The sequence below is a fragment of the Drosophila novamexicana genome, unplaced genomic scaffold (assembly GCF_003285875.2).
Source record: "Drosophila novamexicana strain 15010-1031.04,08,12 unplaced genomic scaffold, DnovRS2.1 tig00000564-arrow-pilon, whole genome shotgun sequence".
In the NCBI taxonomy this organism is placed as follows: Eukaryota; Metazoa; Arthropoda; class Insecta; order Diptera; family Drosophilidae; genus Drosophila; species Drosophila novamexicana.
The window spans coordinates 1,151,485-1,170,373 of record NW_020824810.1 but is presented as its reverse complement, the minus strand read 5'-3'; the positions used below and the strand labels follow the sequence as shown (position 1 = coordinate 1,170,373).

The 18,889-nt window shown below is 41.3% G+C and overlaps 1 protein-coding gene across 1 annotated transcript in view; it reads left to right on the top strand.

The window, feature by feature from the left end:
* The first annotated feature begins 17,810 nt into the window (after positions 1 to 17,810).
* Positions 17,811 to 18,889, top strand: part of LOC115762313 (probable serine/threonine-protein kinase DDB_G0282963) — a 56,544-nt gene continuing 55,465 nt past the window's right edge. The window contains exon 1 of the mRNA XM_030704480.1: positions 17,811 to 18,533. Coding sequence (XP_030560340.1) covers positions 17,811 to 18,533 — 723 coding nt within the window. The remainder of the gene's footprint in view (positions 18,534 to 18,889) is intronic.

The following is an 18,889-nucleotide window of genomic DNA, read 5'->3' as shown; positions in this document are numbered from 1 at the left end:
TTAACTGAAACTTTATTAAATATGCAGCAGCTCAGTTGGGTATGTGGGCCGGAAACATGGGCGATGGCAGCGGCGACGGCGGCGCGCAGAGGGGATATAATGAATGCTGAATGTTTAAGCAGAAAGTCCAGAAAGACCGAGACAAAGGCGAACGCGATGTCGAAAATACAGACGTAGACGATGCGCGTGTAGTGGGGAGGAGGGTGTGGGTGGGGTGTTGACTGGAGGTGGAACCTGCGAACCGTGGACTATGGGGATGAGTCTCTGGCCCCAGCCGTTAGGGGATAGGGTGGGGGGGGGCATATTCAAATCTAGGCTAGAACTTTTGCTTAATGCAATAACCGTGTTGGGGCCCAGCCACATGTAAATGGGGAACACGGGCGCGACTGGGGCTACAGGCAGCAATTCCCCAGGAAGTCAAAACAGCGACACGTGTGTGTGTGTGTGAGTGTGTGTGTCGGTGTGTGGCACTTACAACGGCAACATTGGACGGCACAACCAAATGCATTGGCCTAAGGATATTTTCGTGTTGGCAACAATGAAAACTGGCAACAGGAAGCGTGAGCGAGATGCACAGAACAGAGTAAGACTTATAGAGGGGAAGAGAGAGAAGGAGATCGAAAGAGAATGAATGAGAGTATGAATGAATGGGTGGGGCCTCCAACAACAGCAAATACTTTCATTTATTAATTTTGTTTTGCTTTTCAAAGTCTCACCCACAAGCTGGCAATTGACTTTTTAACTGAAACCTTACCGAACCCCGTGCTAAACTTCGCTCTTCACTCCCCTCTCTGCGTCTTTCACGTGACACATTTGTTCTGTTTGTCATATATATAGGTATATGGGTCATCTAATAGTTTGTTTGCCTGCAAATTTACTTGGCGCTTATCAACACTGTTGCGAAGCACGTTTCAGAGGGTATCTTCAAGACTAACATTTTCTAATCATTTCCCAGTATTTTTGTGTAGCTTTAATCTGCTCAAGTCCTTTATATTTTAAATAACTATTTTTTAGCTAAACACTGAAACTAGTGTGCTGCAATCCTTTGTTTTTACTTTACAACACTGTGTATAGTGTGCTTTAATTAAAATAGACATATAAGACACGTATACATATTGGAGTATCTGAAGAGTTAAGTCCAGCAGCTTAATAAGAAAATCTTTTCCAGTAGATTAAACATTCACATACTGATTAAAGCTCTCACTTCTTTTACCCAGCATCTGAACTGACACTTACCAACACTGACACTATTCAACACTGACTCCAACAACACTGATGCTATTTCTAAGTTATTTGTAGTGGATATTTTAGTTTGTTGCCTTTTGGAAGTTTGTTGTTTTTCTTTTTTCAATTTCCTCACCATTTCAATTCCCATCCCTTTTTCCATTCTCCGCGTTCCGTTTCACACTCAACTGGAACAATGATAAATGCTTTCCAGCGTTCTACGGCCTTTTGTTATTCGCATTTCTGGGCTGACTTATGAATACCCGAGTGAAATCATGAATTATGATCGTTATTGCAATGTCTTTGTCTCTCTCTCTCTCTCTCTCTCTCTCTCTCTCTCTCTCTCTCTCTTGAAAATATCAACTCGTTTTGAAAGTTTAGGCATTTCGTGGCCAGTGTTGGTTAATTGCTTAAGTTGTGCCTTTATGGGCTGGTGCTTGACTTTTGTGAAGCACGCAAAAATGATAAACATAAATTGCTTTATGCGCCATAAAATACCTGTAAAGGTGTGTGTATGGGTGTATAAATATTTAATGTTTAAATTTAAAAATATAATTATATTTTGTTGGGAGGCGCGTGCAATCAGCATGATATCCTGGCTTCCTGCCTCGACTGCCAGCCATGCTGGCTTCCTGCCAGCCAGTCAGTCAGTCAGTCGGCCTGCCAATTTAATTCGTTTGCATAAATTTTTGGCAAAAAAAGGGGGGGGGGGGGGGGGGGGGCGGACAGGGGAGCGCGCGCGATTACCGCTGTGTGGGTCACAAAACCGAGGCCCTGCGGCTTTTTTATGCGCCCCACAATGCCAAGCTCTAACCTATGCAGAGTTGACTTCGTATGTTTTTTATGTTGTTTTCCTATGCAAAATTCGATTTTAATGTGCCGGCAAATGCCTGAAATATTTGCTGCCATTGCAGCCTGGCCTAGGGTAGGCGGAAAAGAGGCTGTTGTTTTGCCTGTGTCTTGGCTGCCCTCCTCTTCCTCTGCTTAGCCCCTCCCCTGCCGGCTGCGACGGGCTGTTATGCTCTTGTTTTGATTGTCTTGCTTCAAAACAATTTCGGCTATTTGTCTGAGTCTTGTGTCTCAGTCGCATGCATAAATAATCAAAGCGAATGCAAATAAACAAAAGCGTTTGCTGCCATCCAGCTTTAAGTAGACTTATATATTATTTCACTTTCGTGTGGCTTTCAAGTAAATGCTGCTGCATAAATAAGCATAATTGCTAATTAAGTTGAATGTGTGGCTTTATGTGTCTTTAACTTGATCAATAATTGAATGACCGATTTGCTTGAATCGTCCTCGTCTGCTTGTCAGGCCCCTCTGAACCCATGTGGAGCCACTGACAAGCGCTGCCCGCCTCCGAGAGCCATAAATCATCATTTATATTATTAACATGGGGATCAAAATGGACAACACAGACAAGCCAAACTACCCAAACACGCACACTTTCATATGCATGTGCGTGTGTGTGTGTGTGTGTGTGCAAACCGGAAACCAGAGCGACCACAAATGACAAGGGAATGAAAGTATGTCCGTGTTCGTCTAAAATATGTTGCTTGCAAAAACATCAAACGTTGCCACAATGAACCAAACCGAGCCGAACGTACGAAACGAATGGAACATTAAAGTGTTGCATATTTATGGGCGCAGCGCGAGAAGCCAGAGCCAAGTGGCAGGCCAAAGCCATAGCCAAAGAGTCACCCGGCCAGCCAGCCAGCCAAAGGCAAATTCGAGTCCGAATAGAACAACCCAATTGAGTGTGCAGTAAACTTATGTCTGCCACAAAACAGTCACGACCACAGTCGCGGTCAATTGTTTAGAGCTGCCTTCTGATTGATCGAGCCTGAAAAGAACTAGATGTGCATAGCATATCTGATTGACTGACTGATTGATGAACAATGCACAGCCAAAACCCTAAGAGTGTAGTTTTTTTAAGATTTAAGGAAACTTGAAGACGAAAAATGTGTAATTTGGGAATTTTTTAGAGAACGCTTTGACGAAGCTTTATTTTATTTATTTTCCTTCGACTTCAAACATTCGACAATTTTTGTAAGTTCGCCAAATGCAGACAAAATATATGTTAAAATATTGTTTTAACCTCTCCGATTCTTCTTTATTTTCTTTGTTGCTCTCTCACTTGACATTGTTACTTGCTATTTTCCAAGTGTCTCAATTTGAGTGCATAATTTTTGCGGCTACTGTTTATATGCGAAAGCCCGTATGCAAAACTAATAAAAAACTCCAACTGACCAGGTTAGCTGGCAGCAGCAGCTCGTGTCGTCGGCTCCTGGCGCATCTGCCACGTCTGGCTGGCTGGCCGGCCAGGCACAACAGACTGTGTGTGTTTGTGTGCGTGTGTGTGTGTGATGGACTACGTTGCGAGGATTGCAGTCTCCAGTTCGCCAGTGCTTTGCATGTTTTATAGTTGTGACCTTAATCCCACCGTGCCCTGTCGTGTCTTCCTATATCTGTGTGCGTGACGTGTGAAGGTGTTTTTGTCTTTAGGGCTACTGTTTGTGCTGGCGCTGAGCTTAAAGGTGAACACACACTCATACACACCCAGGGTGTGAAAGGGTATATGAGCAAGCATTTCAATTATTATAACATTTAGCCATTAAATTTATCGATTAATTATTCGATAATTGCCTTTCCATGTGTATGATAGTCAATTATCGATTAATTAATCGATAAATTTCAATTGTTTTGCAATTTTTATCTAGTTTTTCTTTATTTCCATTTGGCGTGCAAAGGGAGAAGGAAAAAGGATCGAGCAGAATTACTGTACATAAATTCAGGTATATCTTGCATCCGTCCGACTGTCTAGCTGTCCGTCTCTTTGTCTGTTCACCTATTTAAACGTGTCTCAGACAGTAAAAGAGCTAGAAAAGGTTATAAGTCAAGTTTTTCAGGCTACATATGAATTTAACCTCTAGTGTAGTAATCGATAAGTGCTCAAATTTCGATAAATCTTGATATACAGGTAGTTGATGAAATCTCAACACTGATAAGTCATTTGTAAAACTTTTCTTTTAAAACTTATTCAGCTATGCATATTTATTCCATATTCAAATGTTGCAGTGCAGTCGATTTGTTATCGATAAACGATATAAACACTTAAGTTATACAAGAAAACAATTTCAATTTTTCGTAATATCTAAATATTTTTCCCTATATTTAACTAATATAGAAGTTGTTCAAAATAAAAAGAACTTTCTCCCTTTCACCTGTTGCAGGGTATTTGCAAGTCGAGCCTCTCAATCAGCACATTTTTTGGCAATTGTTGTTCGACTCCAATTAAACTCTGACAAGGTGCTAGTTGAATTTTAATATACTTTTCAAATAAATCGATTCCAACAAAAGTGCGGATCGAAGCTAGTTGAAATTGTTGTTGCAACTTCTTGGGTCGTAAGTTTAGTTGTTGTTGTTGTTGTTGCTATTGTTGTTGTTGCCTTGGGGCATTGGGGCCTTTGTGCTTTTGGGGCAAACATATGTTGGCTGAATTTATTGTTATTGAATGGCCGAGGCCCGAGACTGTCGATGCGAACACTTGCTGCACCGCACAGCATTGAAGCATTTGAAAGCCACAAAGTTCAAAGCAAGTGGGCAAACATGTTAAATTATGTATATTTTAATCTAGAGCTTATCGCACTCATTAACACCTCGGCCAACAAACTAGCTCGGCAACTGTGCCCCGGGGTCAAAAGGCTTTACAATTTCTCACAGCAATACACACACAGAGAAAGAGGGAGAGCGGGGAGAGAGAGAGAGAGAGAGCGACTTTGATGAGCTGCTTTTTATACGCATTTGCATCCGGAGTGAAGTATGCATAAACTAATAAAGCTTATCTCGCTTGCTTAGCCACAACAAAATGCGGCAGGTGGGGCAAGCACCACATTCGGCTCGCTCAGTGTGTCAAGGTGATGCCAGAGCAGCAAGTATAGCCCGAGAGTAGAGTATAGAAAGCCATTTGAATATACAGCTAACAGTCAGCTGGGCCAATAAATGAGAGTCCATGAATCCTTTGGGCCAGTTGCAATTTGGCCAATATTGGCAATTACCAATTTTCGGCTTAAATTGAAAGCCTTACAATTGCAGCTCAGGCATAAAATGAAATAATGAAACGAGAGTGCAGCAGCCGGCGAGAGTGAGCGAGAGAGACATAGAGAGAAAGAGAAACACTTGTGCTGCTTCGACAAAATTTTAATTAAAATCCTTTGCACTCCTGCAGTCGGTGCTTAATTAATTGTACTTTAGCTTTGCGCAGCGAACTGCATTTAATTCTGGCTGTGGAAAACTGCAAATGGATCGAAAAGTCTCGGCACAAGCGTCAGGTTATTACACAGTAAAAAAGCATGAAGGATTTGTATGGCTTTAAATTTAAGAAATGTGCGGAATTGAATCGGAATTGAAAAGTGAACAATAACTCGGCTCACAATTTGGCCTCTATTTCCATTTGAATGCTCGCTATTGATATGATAAAATATAGAACTCGTACTATCTCTCTCTCTCTCCCTCTTTTTCTCTCCCCCTCTCTCTAACCCTCTTTCAGCTAACTAAAGATTTTAACTTCCCATTCACGCTTAGAGTGAGAGTGTAATAGAACAGAGACATAAACAGTTCGAGTCCTATATTTTATCATATCATAGTTTTTATACAGGCTATAACTCTTTGAAAATGGGTAAAAATGTTTAACCTAAAAAAGTTTAAACTTATAGTTCCAAATATGTATTCACCTATACGATAAGTCGAAAGAGTCTATCATAGTTATAACTCCTTCCATTTTCATAGCATCGATAATTATCGACTTAAGGAAATTCGGGCATAACTCGAGGATTATTAATGCCACTTAGTTAGAACTTGGTATGCAAGTACTCATTTAGTATGTAAATCAAATGGAAAAGTAATTTTTCTGCGCTTCAGCTGCGATGCACAGTTTGATAGAAGTTCTGCTAAGAATTGAAGAGCAATTTTTTGCTGTGTCATTTTTATAAAACCTTTGAACACTGTTTGTGTCTGCAAGGCGTTGAACAACACTTAATCAAACGAAAATGATTAAATTGAATATAGCTGACAACTTTTCATGAAATCAAAGTTCGTCTTCTTCTTCCCATTTTCTGCATTGCATAGACCAAAGCCAAGTGATTTTGCAGTCGCCCGTTGAGATGACAAAGCGCTGCACTTGCTCACATAGATTGCCAGCAAGTGCTCACTTACGCCCTCACATGACACGCCCCCAACACACACACACACACACACACACACACACACACACACACACATACACACACTTACTAGCAGCTCGCAGGCGGAAAACAAGTGTAAATCAAATAAATCCTAATAAAATATAAAAAAGAAACGCGGTCGCAGCTTGGCCCTGACACAGCCGACAGCAGCACGCACAACACCACACACACACTAACACACACACACACACACACACACACACACACACACACACATACACCCCCATACAATGCCCCAGACATTTGAGCAAAACTCAAGGAAAAACACGGGCAAAGCAGCAACAACAAAAAAAAAAGGGAAAACCGAAACCCAAATGGCAAACGAATTGGAAGTCAGCAATTTTATGTTTTATTGCAATTCTTGGCTTTCATTTTCTACCGCCCAGCCCGCCCCAAAATTTTACGGCTGCCGTCGCGCCGTTTACCTTCGCGCTGCAAGCACCATAAAAGAGGCTGAAGGTGCGGATGCGAATGCGAACATATATGTAGCTGGTACTCTGTGTGTGTGTAGGTGTGTGTGTGTGTGTGTGTGTGTGTGTGTGTGTGTGAGGTTGCGTAGCTGCGGATTCAGATACAGTCATTTACGTGGGGCAATGTGGCAACAAAGGCGAAAACATGGCCCGAAGCCTGGCCTGTAGCGGCTGCTGCCGTTGCCGCGTTGTGGTTGCCACACGCAAGCGAAATCGCTTAAAACCAAAAAAAATACTCTTTTTGCTGCTACTGCTGCTAGAAAACGCGTGCCACCGGCCTGCCTCGCCCCTGCCGCCGCCCTGCCGCCTCAGTTCTGCGCGCATATGTCATAAATGCTCTGGGTCCTGTTTGCCAGGTCCCTGCTCGGGCGCCGTCTATTTTTTTGGGGTTAGGGTTCTCGGCCTGTTTCTGGTTCTATCACAAGTACGGGGTTGCAAAAATGAAATGGAAAATGGGTTTTTTTGCGGCAAGTGCAGTGCAATTGTGTGGCATTTATAGATAGGGTGTGCGTGTGTGTCTTTCGTGTAGGTATTCAGGCGTGCCTGTTTGCCCTGCGCTTAGGCCTCTCTCTGTATACATATATTAAAATGATATGATATCGATGTGTTTTATGCATTACAATTGCCTATTCGTAGTTTGGGGCGTGTGGTTTGTGCCGCAAATTGTTTTGTAGCAGGCATAAATCATGGAAAATTGCTGTGCTCGCATAATTTATAGTCCCTTAAAGTATGTTAGCCCATATTGATATGCGCACATATCTTTAAACAAATGCTTATTGTCAGGTATTGCCTTAGACAGTCAAAACTTTCAATCAGTTTACTAATTGCAATTTCGCCACGTTTATGAACTCGAAAAGCAGCAGCAAATCCCGCACGCCAAGCCCATAAAACTTGGACGTAAGCACTTCTCTGTGGCATGGCCATTATAATGCATTAGACATAAACGCCGTTTCATGGACTATCTGCCCGGCCTCTAGCCCGCCGCCTCTGACCCCGACACTGTCTAATTGCCAGTGCTGCCAACTTTCACACAATGAATGGCGTGCGCCTGGGCACAAGACGCCTGGGCCGAGACTGAGACCGAGACCGAGACCGAGCCCAAACTCGAACTCGAACTCGTATCCGTACTCAAACCTAAAACTCAATTCAAAGCCAAACTCAAACTGGGAACCTCAGCGAGCTGCCAGGCAATAAATCATTGCGATGGCTGCCAAGCTGCAACATCATTGAACATTAAAATAATTGCAATGCGAAAGTTGTCGTTGTTGCAGTTGTTGTTGTTGCTGGCTCCTCGGTCAGCACATGCCACACAGCGCGCACTTCATGTTCATTAATGATAATTAAAAAAGTTTTGCCAATAAAAATTTGCTATGCCGACTTCAATTTGTTTAACAACTGCAATGAATGTGTACAAGGTGTACGTGTCTGTGTCTGTGTGTGTGTGTGTGTGTGTGTGTGTGTGTGTGTAAGATAATGTGCAAAGTGGTCAAGTTATTAAAGTAGTTTTAAATAGAAAATCTACTCAACTTAATCTCGCAACAGTCAACAAAGCCTAAATAAGTGGAATGTGACTGTTGAAAAGCAGCTTGAAATGGGTATAAAACAGATTTCAAAGGGTTTTGAAAAGAATTTGCCTTTATAGTTAAACTGAAATCCTTTTACATATTTGATCTAGAAAATTTACTTAGATGTAGAAAATGTACTCATGCATAGAGCTCAAGTACTTGAAAAGCGCTTTGAAATGGGCTTAAAACGGGCTTAAAAGGATTAGAAAAGAATACAAGTTTGCTTTAAGAAAATATCCTTAACTATAACGCTTAAGTATACATAATATTGCTTTTATTAAAAATCGGTAGTAAAAAAGTCGTTTAAAGCAGGTTTAAAACACTTTTTTTACAATAAAATCAAAAGTTCTTGTAGCTGCTTGGTTGAGCTTTTAAGCATGTTTTAGACATTTATTTATATATTTCGTATTGAATCTATATAAGTTCAATCTGTTAATGGAATATGGAATTTTATAATTGGAGCTTACAAACTTGTATTGTAATCGTTGCAAAGCTATCATCAAAGGGGGTTTGAAACAGGTTTTAAACATTTGTTATACGCCATAAATAATTATTGACTATTAAATAGAATCTGAATTGTTTAAATCTGTTCACTGACTACGACTGACTATATATTTAATAATAAAATTATAGTGTACATGTGCCGTAAATACTTGTTTTTGTAATTGTTTGCATGCGGCTATAAAATGGGTTTAAAACAGCTTGAAACATTAATTTATATTTTCTCCATTGCATCTTAATTAGTTCAAGCTGGTGGACAATTATAAAATTGTCTACCTATGGAATATTACAAATATAACTTGGATTGCGTTGTTATTGGTGCAAAGCATTTTTAAGCAGGGGCTTAAGACTGGGTTTAAAAGAGGGTTTACGACTGGTTTAACTCAAGTATTTCTATATATTTTTCATGGCATCCAAGCTTCTTTTATGTGTATTATGATTAGTAAGAGAACAGATAATAAAATATGCATATTAAATTGGTTAGTTAAAGCTTAAATAGTTGGGATGCGATGTGGTTGGCGGCATAAAAAGGGGCTCACAGCGGTTTAAATAATATTAGATACTATATAGATCGGAATTAAAGCTGAAATATTTGTGATGCGATGTTTGCCAAGATGTTTTAAAAGGGGTTTCGGACAGCTGAGAAAACAAGACTTTTAATGGAAACCAAATCTGATTTGATTTCGATTAAGACATTCGGCTCATGTACTGTGGTAAACCACTTGCGAACCGGTTCAGGCGTGCGGTTCAAAACTGAGTTAAACAATATGCAAAGTCAAATTCAATTGGCAGCAAATTAGTGAGAATATTCATGGCATCAGTCGAGCCCTAAGAACTCTATAAATATGTATAAGGCGTTGTGGCATGTTCAAGTTGCAGCAGCAGCAGCTGTGTGTGTGTGTGTGTGTGTGTGTGCTGTGCGGTGTCTGTTTAATATTCTGCACATATTTTAAACAAGCTTGTTGCTCAATTTTGCAGCTAAACTGCAGACAGACAGCTGCAGCCGCAGCAGCTGCAGCAGCGTCCACAAATGTGGGCCTAGACTGAGCTCGTCTTTAAGCCCAACTGAAAGTCGAATTGATATCGAGTCTTGGGCATTTCGATAGGCAGCTCACACAAGTTGCAAAGTCATAATTCACATTTGCCAGCTCGAAAGTAGGCAAAACAAAAATTGATGGCCAGCACACGACTTGCCAGATGCGGCTGCCACATGCTGCTGCTGCCACATTCTGCTGCTGCTGTGCAAAATGTAAACAAACATTTGGCCACACACCAACACACACGCACGCACACACATGGAATCGGTGACTGGAAGGCGCCGCCGTTGCACGTGCAACACAATGCGCCGACTCACCAAAATGTGCGTCGCTTCTGTTGAATTGTGTGTTTTCGGCTTTCCATTAAAGTCTAGTTCGCATTCTGTTTGGCCAGCTTTGGCAGTCAGTTCGTACGCGTCGCTGCAGCAGCTGCCACGTGCCGCAAATTGTCAAGCGCAGCTAAATGTGAGTTTTTGCGAAATCGCTTCCTGCCACAAATTGATGCGTTAAACGCGTCAGATTACGCATACGCCGCGTTAGCCAAATATTATCAACTTGTTGTGCGTGTACGAGAGAAAGTGTGTGTGTGTGTGTATCTGCTTGGCACACGTAATGGCTTTGACATTGACAGCACGCTAGATCGCGTTCAGTGTAAATAATCAGTTTTTGTTGCCTGCTTTTAGCATAATTAAGACTGCAACTGCAGCTGCCACACGGCAACTGCGGCAGTGAGTGAAAGTTAGCAGCGGCCACCAAAAGAAAACAAAACAAAACAAAACAAAGTTTTTTTTTTTTTGGTTTTTTTTTTTGTTGCTGCAAATTCTCGCGTCCTTTGCCGGCCTGGACTGCACTTTGAGGTAAGTTTAATTGAGCTGTGGTCGGGGGCAAGCTGCAGCAGCAGCACTTACTGGCCACCTTTTGCCAGCTTTGGCCAGCTTGGCAGCTTGTTTATAGTTGGTTAATTGAAGTCGACAGTTTTTGCCCCAAAAAGCCGGCAACTGGCAAAAGTTTAATTGAATATTGCTTTAAGCTGAAGGCTTAGTGTCCAGCTGCTTAGACATTTCGACACACATGTTTTTCTATAACTCAATCTCTTTTCCTCTTACGGCGCTTGCTCTGCTTACATTTTGCATAAATCACAAATTTTTAAATAATTTTAATTGTATTTTCACTTTGAGTACTTGTTGGATTTATTTTAAGACTTATACAGACATTTTTGCGGCTTCAAATAATTTGCTTTGGGTTTTATAACCTTTTATGATACAAAAAGTGTGTCAAAGAAAGTGCACGGCATAGAAGCAGATATCTGCGACCTCAAACAAAATATGTATATATATATTATATATTTTCGATCAGCGTGTGTTCGTCTTTCTTTTTGTCTGCACACTAGACCATAAAGCTTGGTTGTTAAAAACTGGTCTTAGGTTCGTCGCTTAGCTCTAGGAATTGTATAAATATATATCAATCGATTGGATCAGAGTGCTATATCATATAACTACTATATCATAAAGCTATAGCAGCTATCTGAGGCAAAAGTTGTTTTTGTATGAAAAACTTGTTTGTTGCTCAAAAAAACCTTGACGAAACTTGGCAATAAGAGGCTTTACTTTAAGCTCTTCAAATTAGCACAACAGCCTATCAATATCTTTCCACTATATCATATATAAACCCTAGGAATTATCGGTCGAAATTTTAGTGTTCTATCGAATATCTCTTTCATTTTCCCAGCTGTCGATAAACAACTCAACAGTCACGGGCATCTATAGTTCTTATCAACAAGAAACAACTATATTCACATAGGAACAATCGCCCGGAAGCGATATATATATATATATATATATATTTTTTTTTTTGTAAATAAATAGATGTGCTGCCAGGCGCATTTGGTCCGTGACACCCGCAAGTATAATTGTTTAGTCTAATCCTTGTCTGGGTACAAATCTGTCAGCAGAGTCTATTTCCGGGCATCTGTCAGAGGCAGCACTTTAACTGAGATGATCTGGCCGCAAGTAAACAAAGTCTAAATGGCTTAAACGCTTTTGGCTGATGACTGATGGCCGTGCTCTTGGCCAATGTTGATTTTTCGATTGAGTTCTGGCATGAAAAGCGTTGCCCATATTTCCAGGGCCTTGCGCTTAGTTACACCAAAAATACAAAAATAAAAAGTTTTCAAGTGGTTCAAGCAAAAAGCATGGAATTAAATTAAAAAAGACACGAAACGGCAAAGTACGGCACAAAGTAAAATAAATGTAAAGTAAAAGGAAAGATGGATATAAAGGAGGGCTACAAATTCAATTTGAGGGGTGGGCTGACTGGTCGAGGGGGGGCGGGGCAGGCAAATGGCACTCGGCCTAGACGCCACGCACAATAGTTAAGCGGAAATGAAGGTCCCTGGGGCCCGACAGCCGCCATATGGAAGTGTGTCACAGCATTGGAGGAATCAATCGAAGACAGCCCCGAGCCATAAAATTGGGGTCGAGCTGAGCAAGTAGGGAGAGGTGGGGGAGTGGGAGGGGGGTGTGTAAAAATAAAGAACGAAATCGAAATGGAACTCAAGCAAAAACTACTTTGTTTGCGATTAGCACTTGGCCGGCTTTTGCGGCGGGGCTGGGGAAGAGCGTCGCTTGGCTGCCTTGGGGCACGAGGCAGAGTGGGGGTGGGTTGGCGAAATGAAATGTGTGTCAATATATTGATTGAATAATGGTCTACATATTGACAAACAACTCAAAAGGCACTCGACACGCGACACTCACAGATCTCAGAACCCGTACCCGACGCAGACGCTCCGACTTGACAGCCATTGATGGGCGGCTAGAGAGCTCACGATTGGGTTAGGATAGACGACAGGCCTAGAGGGCAGGGCAAAGCACTTTGGCACAGAGGAAACAGGAACAGGAAGTCGTCCTGTGAATATGTCGAGTTGGCAAATGCAAAATAAGGAGTAGGAGCAGCAGCAAACGGCAGCAGTTGTAGAATGACATCAAAAGGCATTTCGAGGGCGTCATCAATGCAAAGCAGCTCACAAGATGAAGATGTCGAGATGGAGATGGAGATGTAGAAGGAGATGACGTTGAAGATGTCGTTCAAGCGGGAGCAGCTGGAGCATAGGGCATCCCGGCGTCGTGGGTGGAACACGTGTTCCTTTAATTAGATAAAGTTTGTTTGCATTACAAACATACTGGCAGCAATTTGCCAGCTGAATGTGGCACAAACGCTGTCAATGGCAACGCCTGGCAACAACTTTTCCCATCTCTGAATTCCCGAGCGGAAAAAAGTTTGAGCCCTGGACACGGCCGTCGCCCCCGTCCGATTGACAAACGCACGTCTAGTCAAATAAATAAATATAAAAAAAGATAAAATACAAATAGAAATGGAAAATAAAAAAATATATATATATAATGCAAAAATGCTTGCGCTCAGTCAAATATATTTACGTAAATAATTTTCATTGAATTTTCCGCGCAGCAGCTACACAATTTTTATACCCTGAACCCATTAAAAATGGGTATAAGGGTATATTGTATTTGTGCAAAAGCCAAATGTATGTAACAGGCAGAAGGAAGCATCTCCGACCCCATAAAGTATATATATTCTTGATCAGCAACAATAGCCGAGTCGATCTAGCCATGTCCGTTTGTCCGTATGTATGAGCGCAAGGATTTCAGAACCTATAAGAGCTAGGTGCTCCTAGTGCCTGCGCTGATCGAGTTTGTTTCCGATAATCGATAACTTACTCCGTTTCCAAGCAATCGATAAAAATCAATATCGATATCCTGTTTTCTGGACAATTTTGGTAAATAATAAGAGCTAGAGTCACCAAACTTGACATATAGCTTCTAAAATAGAATATATATATGCATTTGATGTTGGAAGAAGAGGGTTCAGGGTATTCCCTAGTCGGGAGCTCCCGATTAGAACCTCTTACTTGTTTTTCTTTTTTTTTTGCTGCTCATTTGCGTGACATTTGCACAGCACGTGGAGTTTTTCTCCAGACAGTTTTCCTGTGCCCGAACTTTGCCTCGAAATATTTGTTGTATTTGATTTGGTTTTTATTTTTGCGACTTTTTCCTTTTTCTATTTATTTGCTTTCATGATTTACAGCATTAATTTCGCTCGTAGCTGTTTTTCCGCACCAAATTGCGGCGCTTGTTGAAGCAAATCTTTTATGGAATTTTCTTTAAAATGCGCTCAAATCTTTCTGACAGCACCGTGAATTGTGAGCACCTGAATATGTTGGAGTCGGGCGCGTTTTATTTCTAGAGAACGATATGCTTCCCTTAAATGAAAGCTAACGTGGGTTCATGTAATTTGGGCCACTTCTTGTTTAAATATTTACAATACACTCAGCGAATTGCTTGAGTAACATGCATAAAATTCATTATGTTTCTGAAGCATAAAAGAGCTAGGCTTAAGTTCGACATACGAGTCATAAACAAATATATAACTTAAAGCGTCTCTTAAGGAAATAGTTCTGGAATAAAGCACTTTATGCTTGGTTTAAGAAACTTTAAACAAAACTCTTGGTCTTTTCTCTCAGTACTATGCTTATGTTTTTGACATAAAATTTTGATATTTTTAACAAGAGCAAAGATATTAAAATACATTTTTTAATTCTTATTTTAAGTTATTTCGAGCTTAATACGATTTTGACAGCTTTCCTAATTAGTTTCCTTCATGGCATAATCCAAGTTAATTCTTAATGCAATTGTCTCTAAGCCTTTAAATTCTTAGGTTAAGCTGGGAAAAGTGAGTATTAAGAAAACAAGGTACTTGGAATAAGAACTTTGTGTTTGGCTTAAGAAACTTCAAACTTAGCTGAATCTTTGCACTAAATTTTGTGCCTCTTTATGTTGAATTTAATTCTCAGCTTAAACAACTTCTAACTTTATCTCATGTTGACAACGTTTCCATTTAGTTTGCTGTAGATTTTCTCTGAGCTATTTTCTAACTATAAAGAATTAATGATTACTTTAGCTAATAATTAATTATCAGAAATTTTAGTTCTCAGTTTAAGCAATTTCGAGCTCAATTCTATTCGGACAACTTTTCCATTACGTTTACTTTAGTTAAGTTTTTCGCTGAGTGTGGGCATAATCCAAGTTTATTCTGCATTTAATTTACGTCAAACTCAATCTAATCCCCAAGTTAATTAAATTAATTAAAATAATCAATCCGAGGCGCGCATGGCTTAAGCTTCAACTAAAGCCCAAGCAATGCCGGGCATTATTTGCTATTGCAATACATAAGACTACGTTTTTTTTTCATAAATTTTCGCATTTGCTGCTAAAAATGGCACAAAGAAAATGCCGCATGGAAAATTGTGAAAATTTCAAGGCTTGCGACACTTTGTTTGCATTGTGCGGGGCGCAAACTTGTTGTTAATTAAAAGCTCACAAAAGTAGGTAACATGCATATAACAAGTCTTATACACACACTCAAGCACACACACACACACACACAATTGTTGCACATATTAATTTGTGTGCTGGCTTTGAATGTGAGGCCGTCTTTTGTGCTGCCTTTCGCTGGGCGCCTTTCTTCATTTTGGCCAACCGACAACAATGGCAATGACAACAATGAAGGCCAGCAATGCACATAAACTTGGTGAGCAACAACAACAGGAACAACGATAACAATTGCAACAACAAGAGCAACAATTGCCGAGCCACAGAAACAGAATAAAACACACTAACACAAATCTTTATTTAAGCATAACAAAAACATCGGCCTCAATGGCGGCAAACTCCAAATACCAAGAAGCACAAAAAACTGCGGAAGTGAAAAAAAATAAAAATAAATTAGAGCAGCAAAGCGCCTCGGGATATGCAACACATACAACTTAAGGCCAAGAGCCAGGTTTTCACGCTGGCCCTTCACATGATAAGTGCCGGGAATTTGATCTATCGGAAAGTTCAATCACATTATCCTGTTGCGCTAATTATCTTAAAATGGCACGCCAATGTGGCTTCCACTTGGCATAGAGTATAGAGACTCTTTTAGTCTTAGATTTTCTTTTAAGTTTCTTACTTTGTGCTTAGATAAAAACTTTTTTTGAATGAGTTTTTCATATATAAACTTTCCCGGACTTCAAAGTAAAAAATGGACTTACAATTTTAGTTGTCAATTTGAGGAATCTAATTAAAATGAAATGTTGCTAGAGGGAGAGAAAGATAGAGAGAGACAGTTAAATAGAAAGAAAGTGAAACAGAGAGATAGAAAGACAGAGAGAGTGATAGAGATAGGTAATAGAGAGAGTGAAATAGAAAGAAAGAGAGTGAGTGACAGCTAAATAGAGAGAGGGACATAAAGAGAGAGAGAGAGAGAGAGAGTGAGGGACATAGATAACAAGAGAGAGAAAGAAGTGAGAGATAGAGATAGAGAGTGATGTAAAGAGATATAGAGATGGAAAGTGGAAATAGAAAGAGAGAGAGAGAGAGAAAGAGTGAAACAGAAAAATATAGAAAAATAGCGAAATAAAGAGATAGATAGAGAAAGTGAGAGAGAGGGGGAGAGAGAGAGACAGAGGGAGAGAGAGAAATCAATATAGATGGAGTAAAAAAGAAAGAGAAAGAGGGCCAATGGGAGGGTGAGCGAGAGAATGAGAGAGTGAGAGAAAGAGAGAGGCAGAGAAAAAGTAGTAACAATATTGGGCACATCTTATATTTTAATTTACAAACTTTTTCTTACTTATTTATTTAAAATATTTGTTGAGAATCTCTTAGATACTTTCTTATGGTAAAATATTTAACATTTTTATACATTTTTTTCGAGTTATTCTAAAATTCGTAACGCTGAAATGAATCCAACAAGCTGGGTCGGGTTTTTCGAGCTGTGCTTTAAAAATGATCATGAAAAGCGCCGCATAAACTTTGTGCAGTGAATGTTGCTGCCGCCTCTGCTATTACTGCTGCTGCAGTAACTGCCGCTGCTGCTGCTGCTGCATGAATGGCAGGCAACAACAAGGACAACAATCGGAGCTAGAAGAGCAGCTGGAACGGCACCCAATGGCTTCAAGTGACGTCTATGGGCAACCATTTCCGTTTCAATGTCTGCCCGTTTAGTCCGATGGCTGTTAAGCCATTTTCTGTGCCAGTTTTTCGCCCACCCCCCCTCCCCCCAGGGGCCACAGAATCCAGCACGCAGCCAGCCCGGGCTAGAATCCGCCCAAATTCAGTATCCAGAAATTGGCAGTCAACTTTAAACTTGGCTGAAAGAGTTTCTCTCTAATGCGAATAACCGAATGAGACGCAGCCTATATACCAACTATTTGCGTGTGTGTGTGTTTTTTTTTGCTGGGAAAGGGAGCGGGGAGGAGGAGGGCGGGAGGGGAGGGGCATCGCCCACGGGCCAAAAGAGGCTGCCAAAAAGTTTTGCTTCGCAAACTTTTCTGCATATATTTTGGCCACAAAACGGAAGCTTGTTTTCCATGTTTCGTGTCTTTTGGCGTATTTCGTTTCGTTTCGTTTCGTTTCGTTTTGCTTAACAGTTTTCATTTTTCTTTTATGCATTTTCTTTTTTTTTTCGGCGTTTTTAAATGCTTTAATCGCAATTTATCAAATTGGAAAATAAAAGGGCACGGCCGTACAAAGTCGGGGCTGAGCGTTAAATTTGTCAGAGATTTGCTTAGGTAAAAGTTTTTCGCAATTTACACAGTTAGATTTTCCTCATGCCGTTTGATTTTTCCACTTGCAGGGGCTTGGGGCTCAGCATGCGGCCAACAGACACCGCCCGTCGCAAGTAGCCTAAACTGTAAGCGATGTCCAGACAGCAGACATGTCCATGTCGGAACGGAACACGCCCAGCCATGGGGCAACGGAGACGCCCTCGCATCATCGCCAGCTGCGGCCGCCGGACGTTGAGGCGGCGCTCTCCTCAATGCTCTGGACGCCCTATGAGCGCAGCACGCCCACGGCCAGCTCCTCGGATGAGGAGGACGACGATGAGCGGCTCAATCGCAAGCTACGCAAATCGCACAGCAGCTACGAGACGAGCGGCAGCAGCTGCTGCAGCAGGTCTGCCCTGAGCCATCTAGCACCACTGACCCCACTGACCCCACTGACACCGATAGCACCAACTGCAGCCGCAGCAGGAGTCGTCGCTCTTCCCGTGCCTTTTCCCAGTTTTAGTTGCGCCTTTGAGGCGGGCAAGACAAACCGTAGCCGGAATCGCTACTCATATCCAAGCTACTATGGCAGTCCGGCGCACACACTCACCCAATGGTGTTCCTCGGCGGCCACGGCCATCAAGGAGCCGCCCTCGTACGAGTCCCTCTACGAGGCGAGCGTCTCCGGCGTGGGCGCGGCCAGGGCAAGCTTGGCTCCCGTCCAGCCGAACAATCTACAATGTGATAGATCGCAACGATCCCCAGCAACAACAACTAAACACGATGACGATGATGATGATGATAATGATGATGATGATGATCAACCCAAACTAACGGCAAATGTTCCCGCTGAGCGTTTGGTGCGCTCCTTCACGGACGATTATATATCGCAGGTAATTGCAGGTTGCTTTCGATACATATCGATAAATATTTGTGAAGGGGGCAGAGAAAAACTTGAAGTTTATATAATGAAAAGGAATTATGGAAGAAATTCAAGCGGAGCAGGAGACAACTTCCAACTCATAGAGTTCAAGCGGAGCACAAGGCAATTTCCAACTCATACAGTGTATATATATATATATATTGCTGATCTTGAATATATGTCCGTGCTTGTCCGTCTGTTGCTAGTCTCTGAGCTTTTAAAGCTTTCTGTATTATTTATTTCGGATAGATAGGACCACTATATCATATAGATGCCATAGCAAGACTTAAGTTCTTGTACGAAAAGCTTCCCATTATTTTATTATAT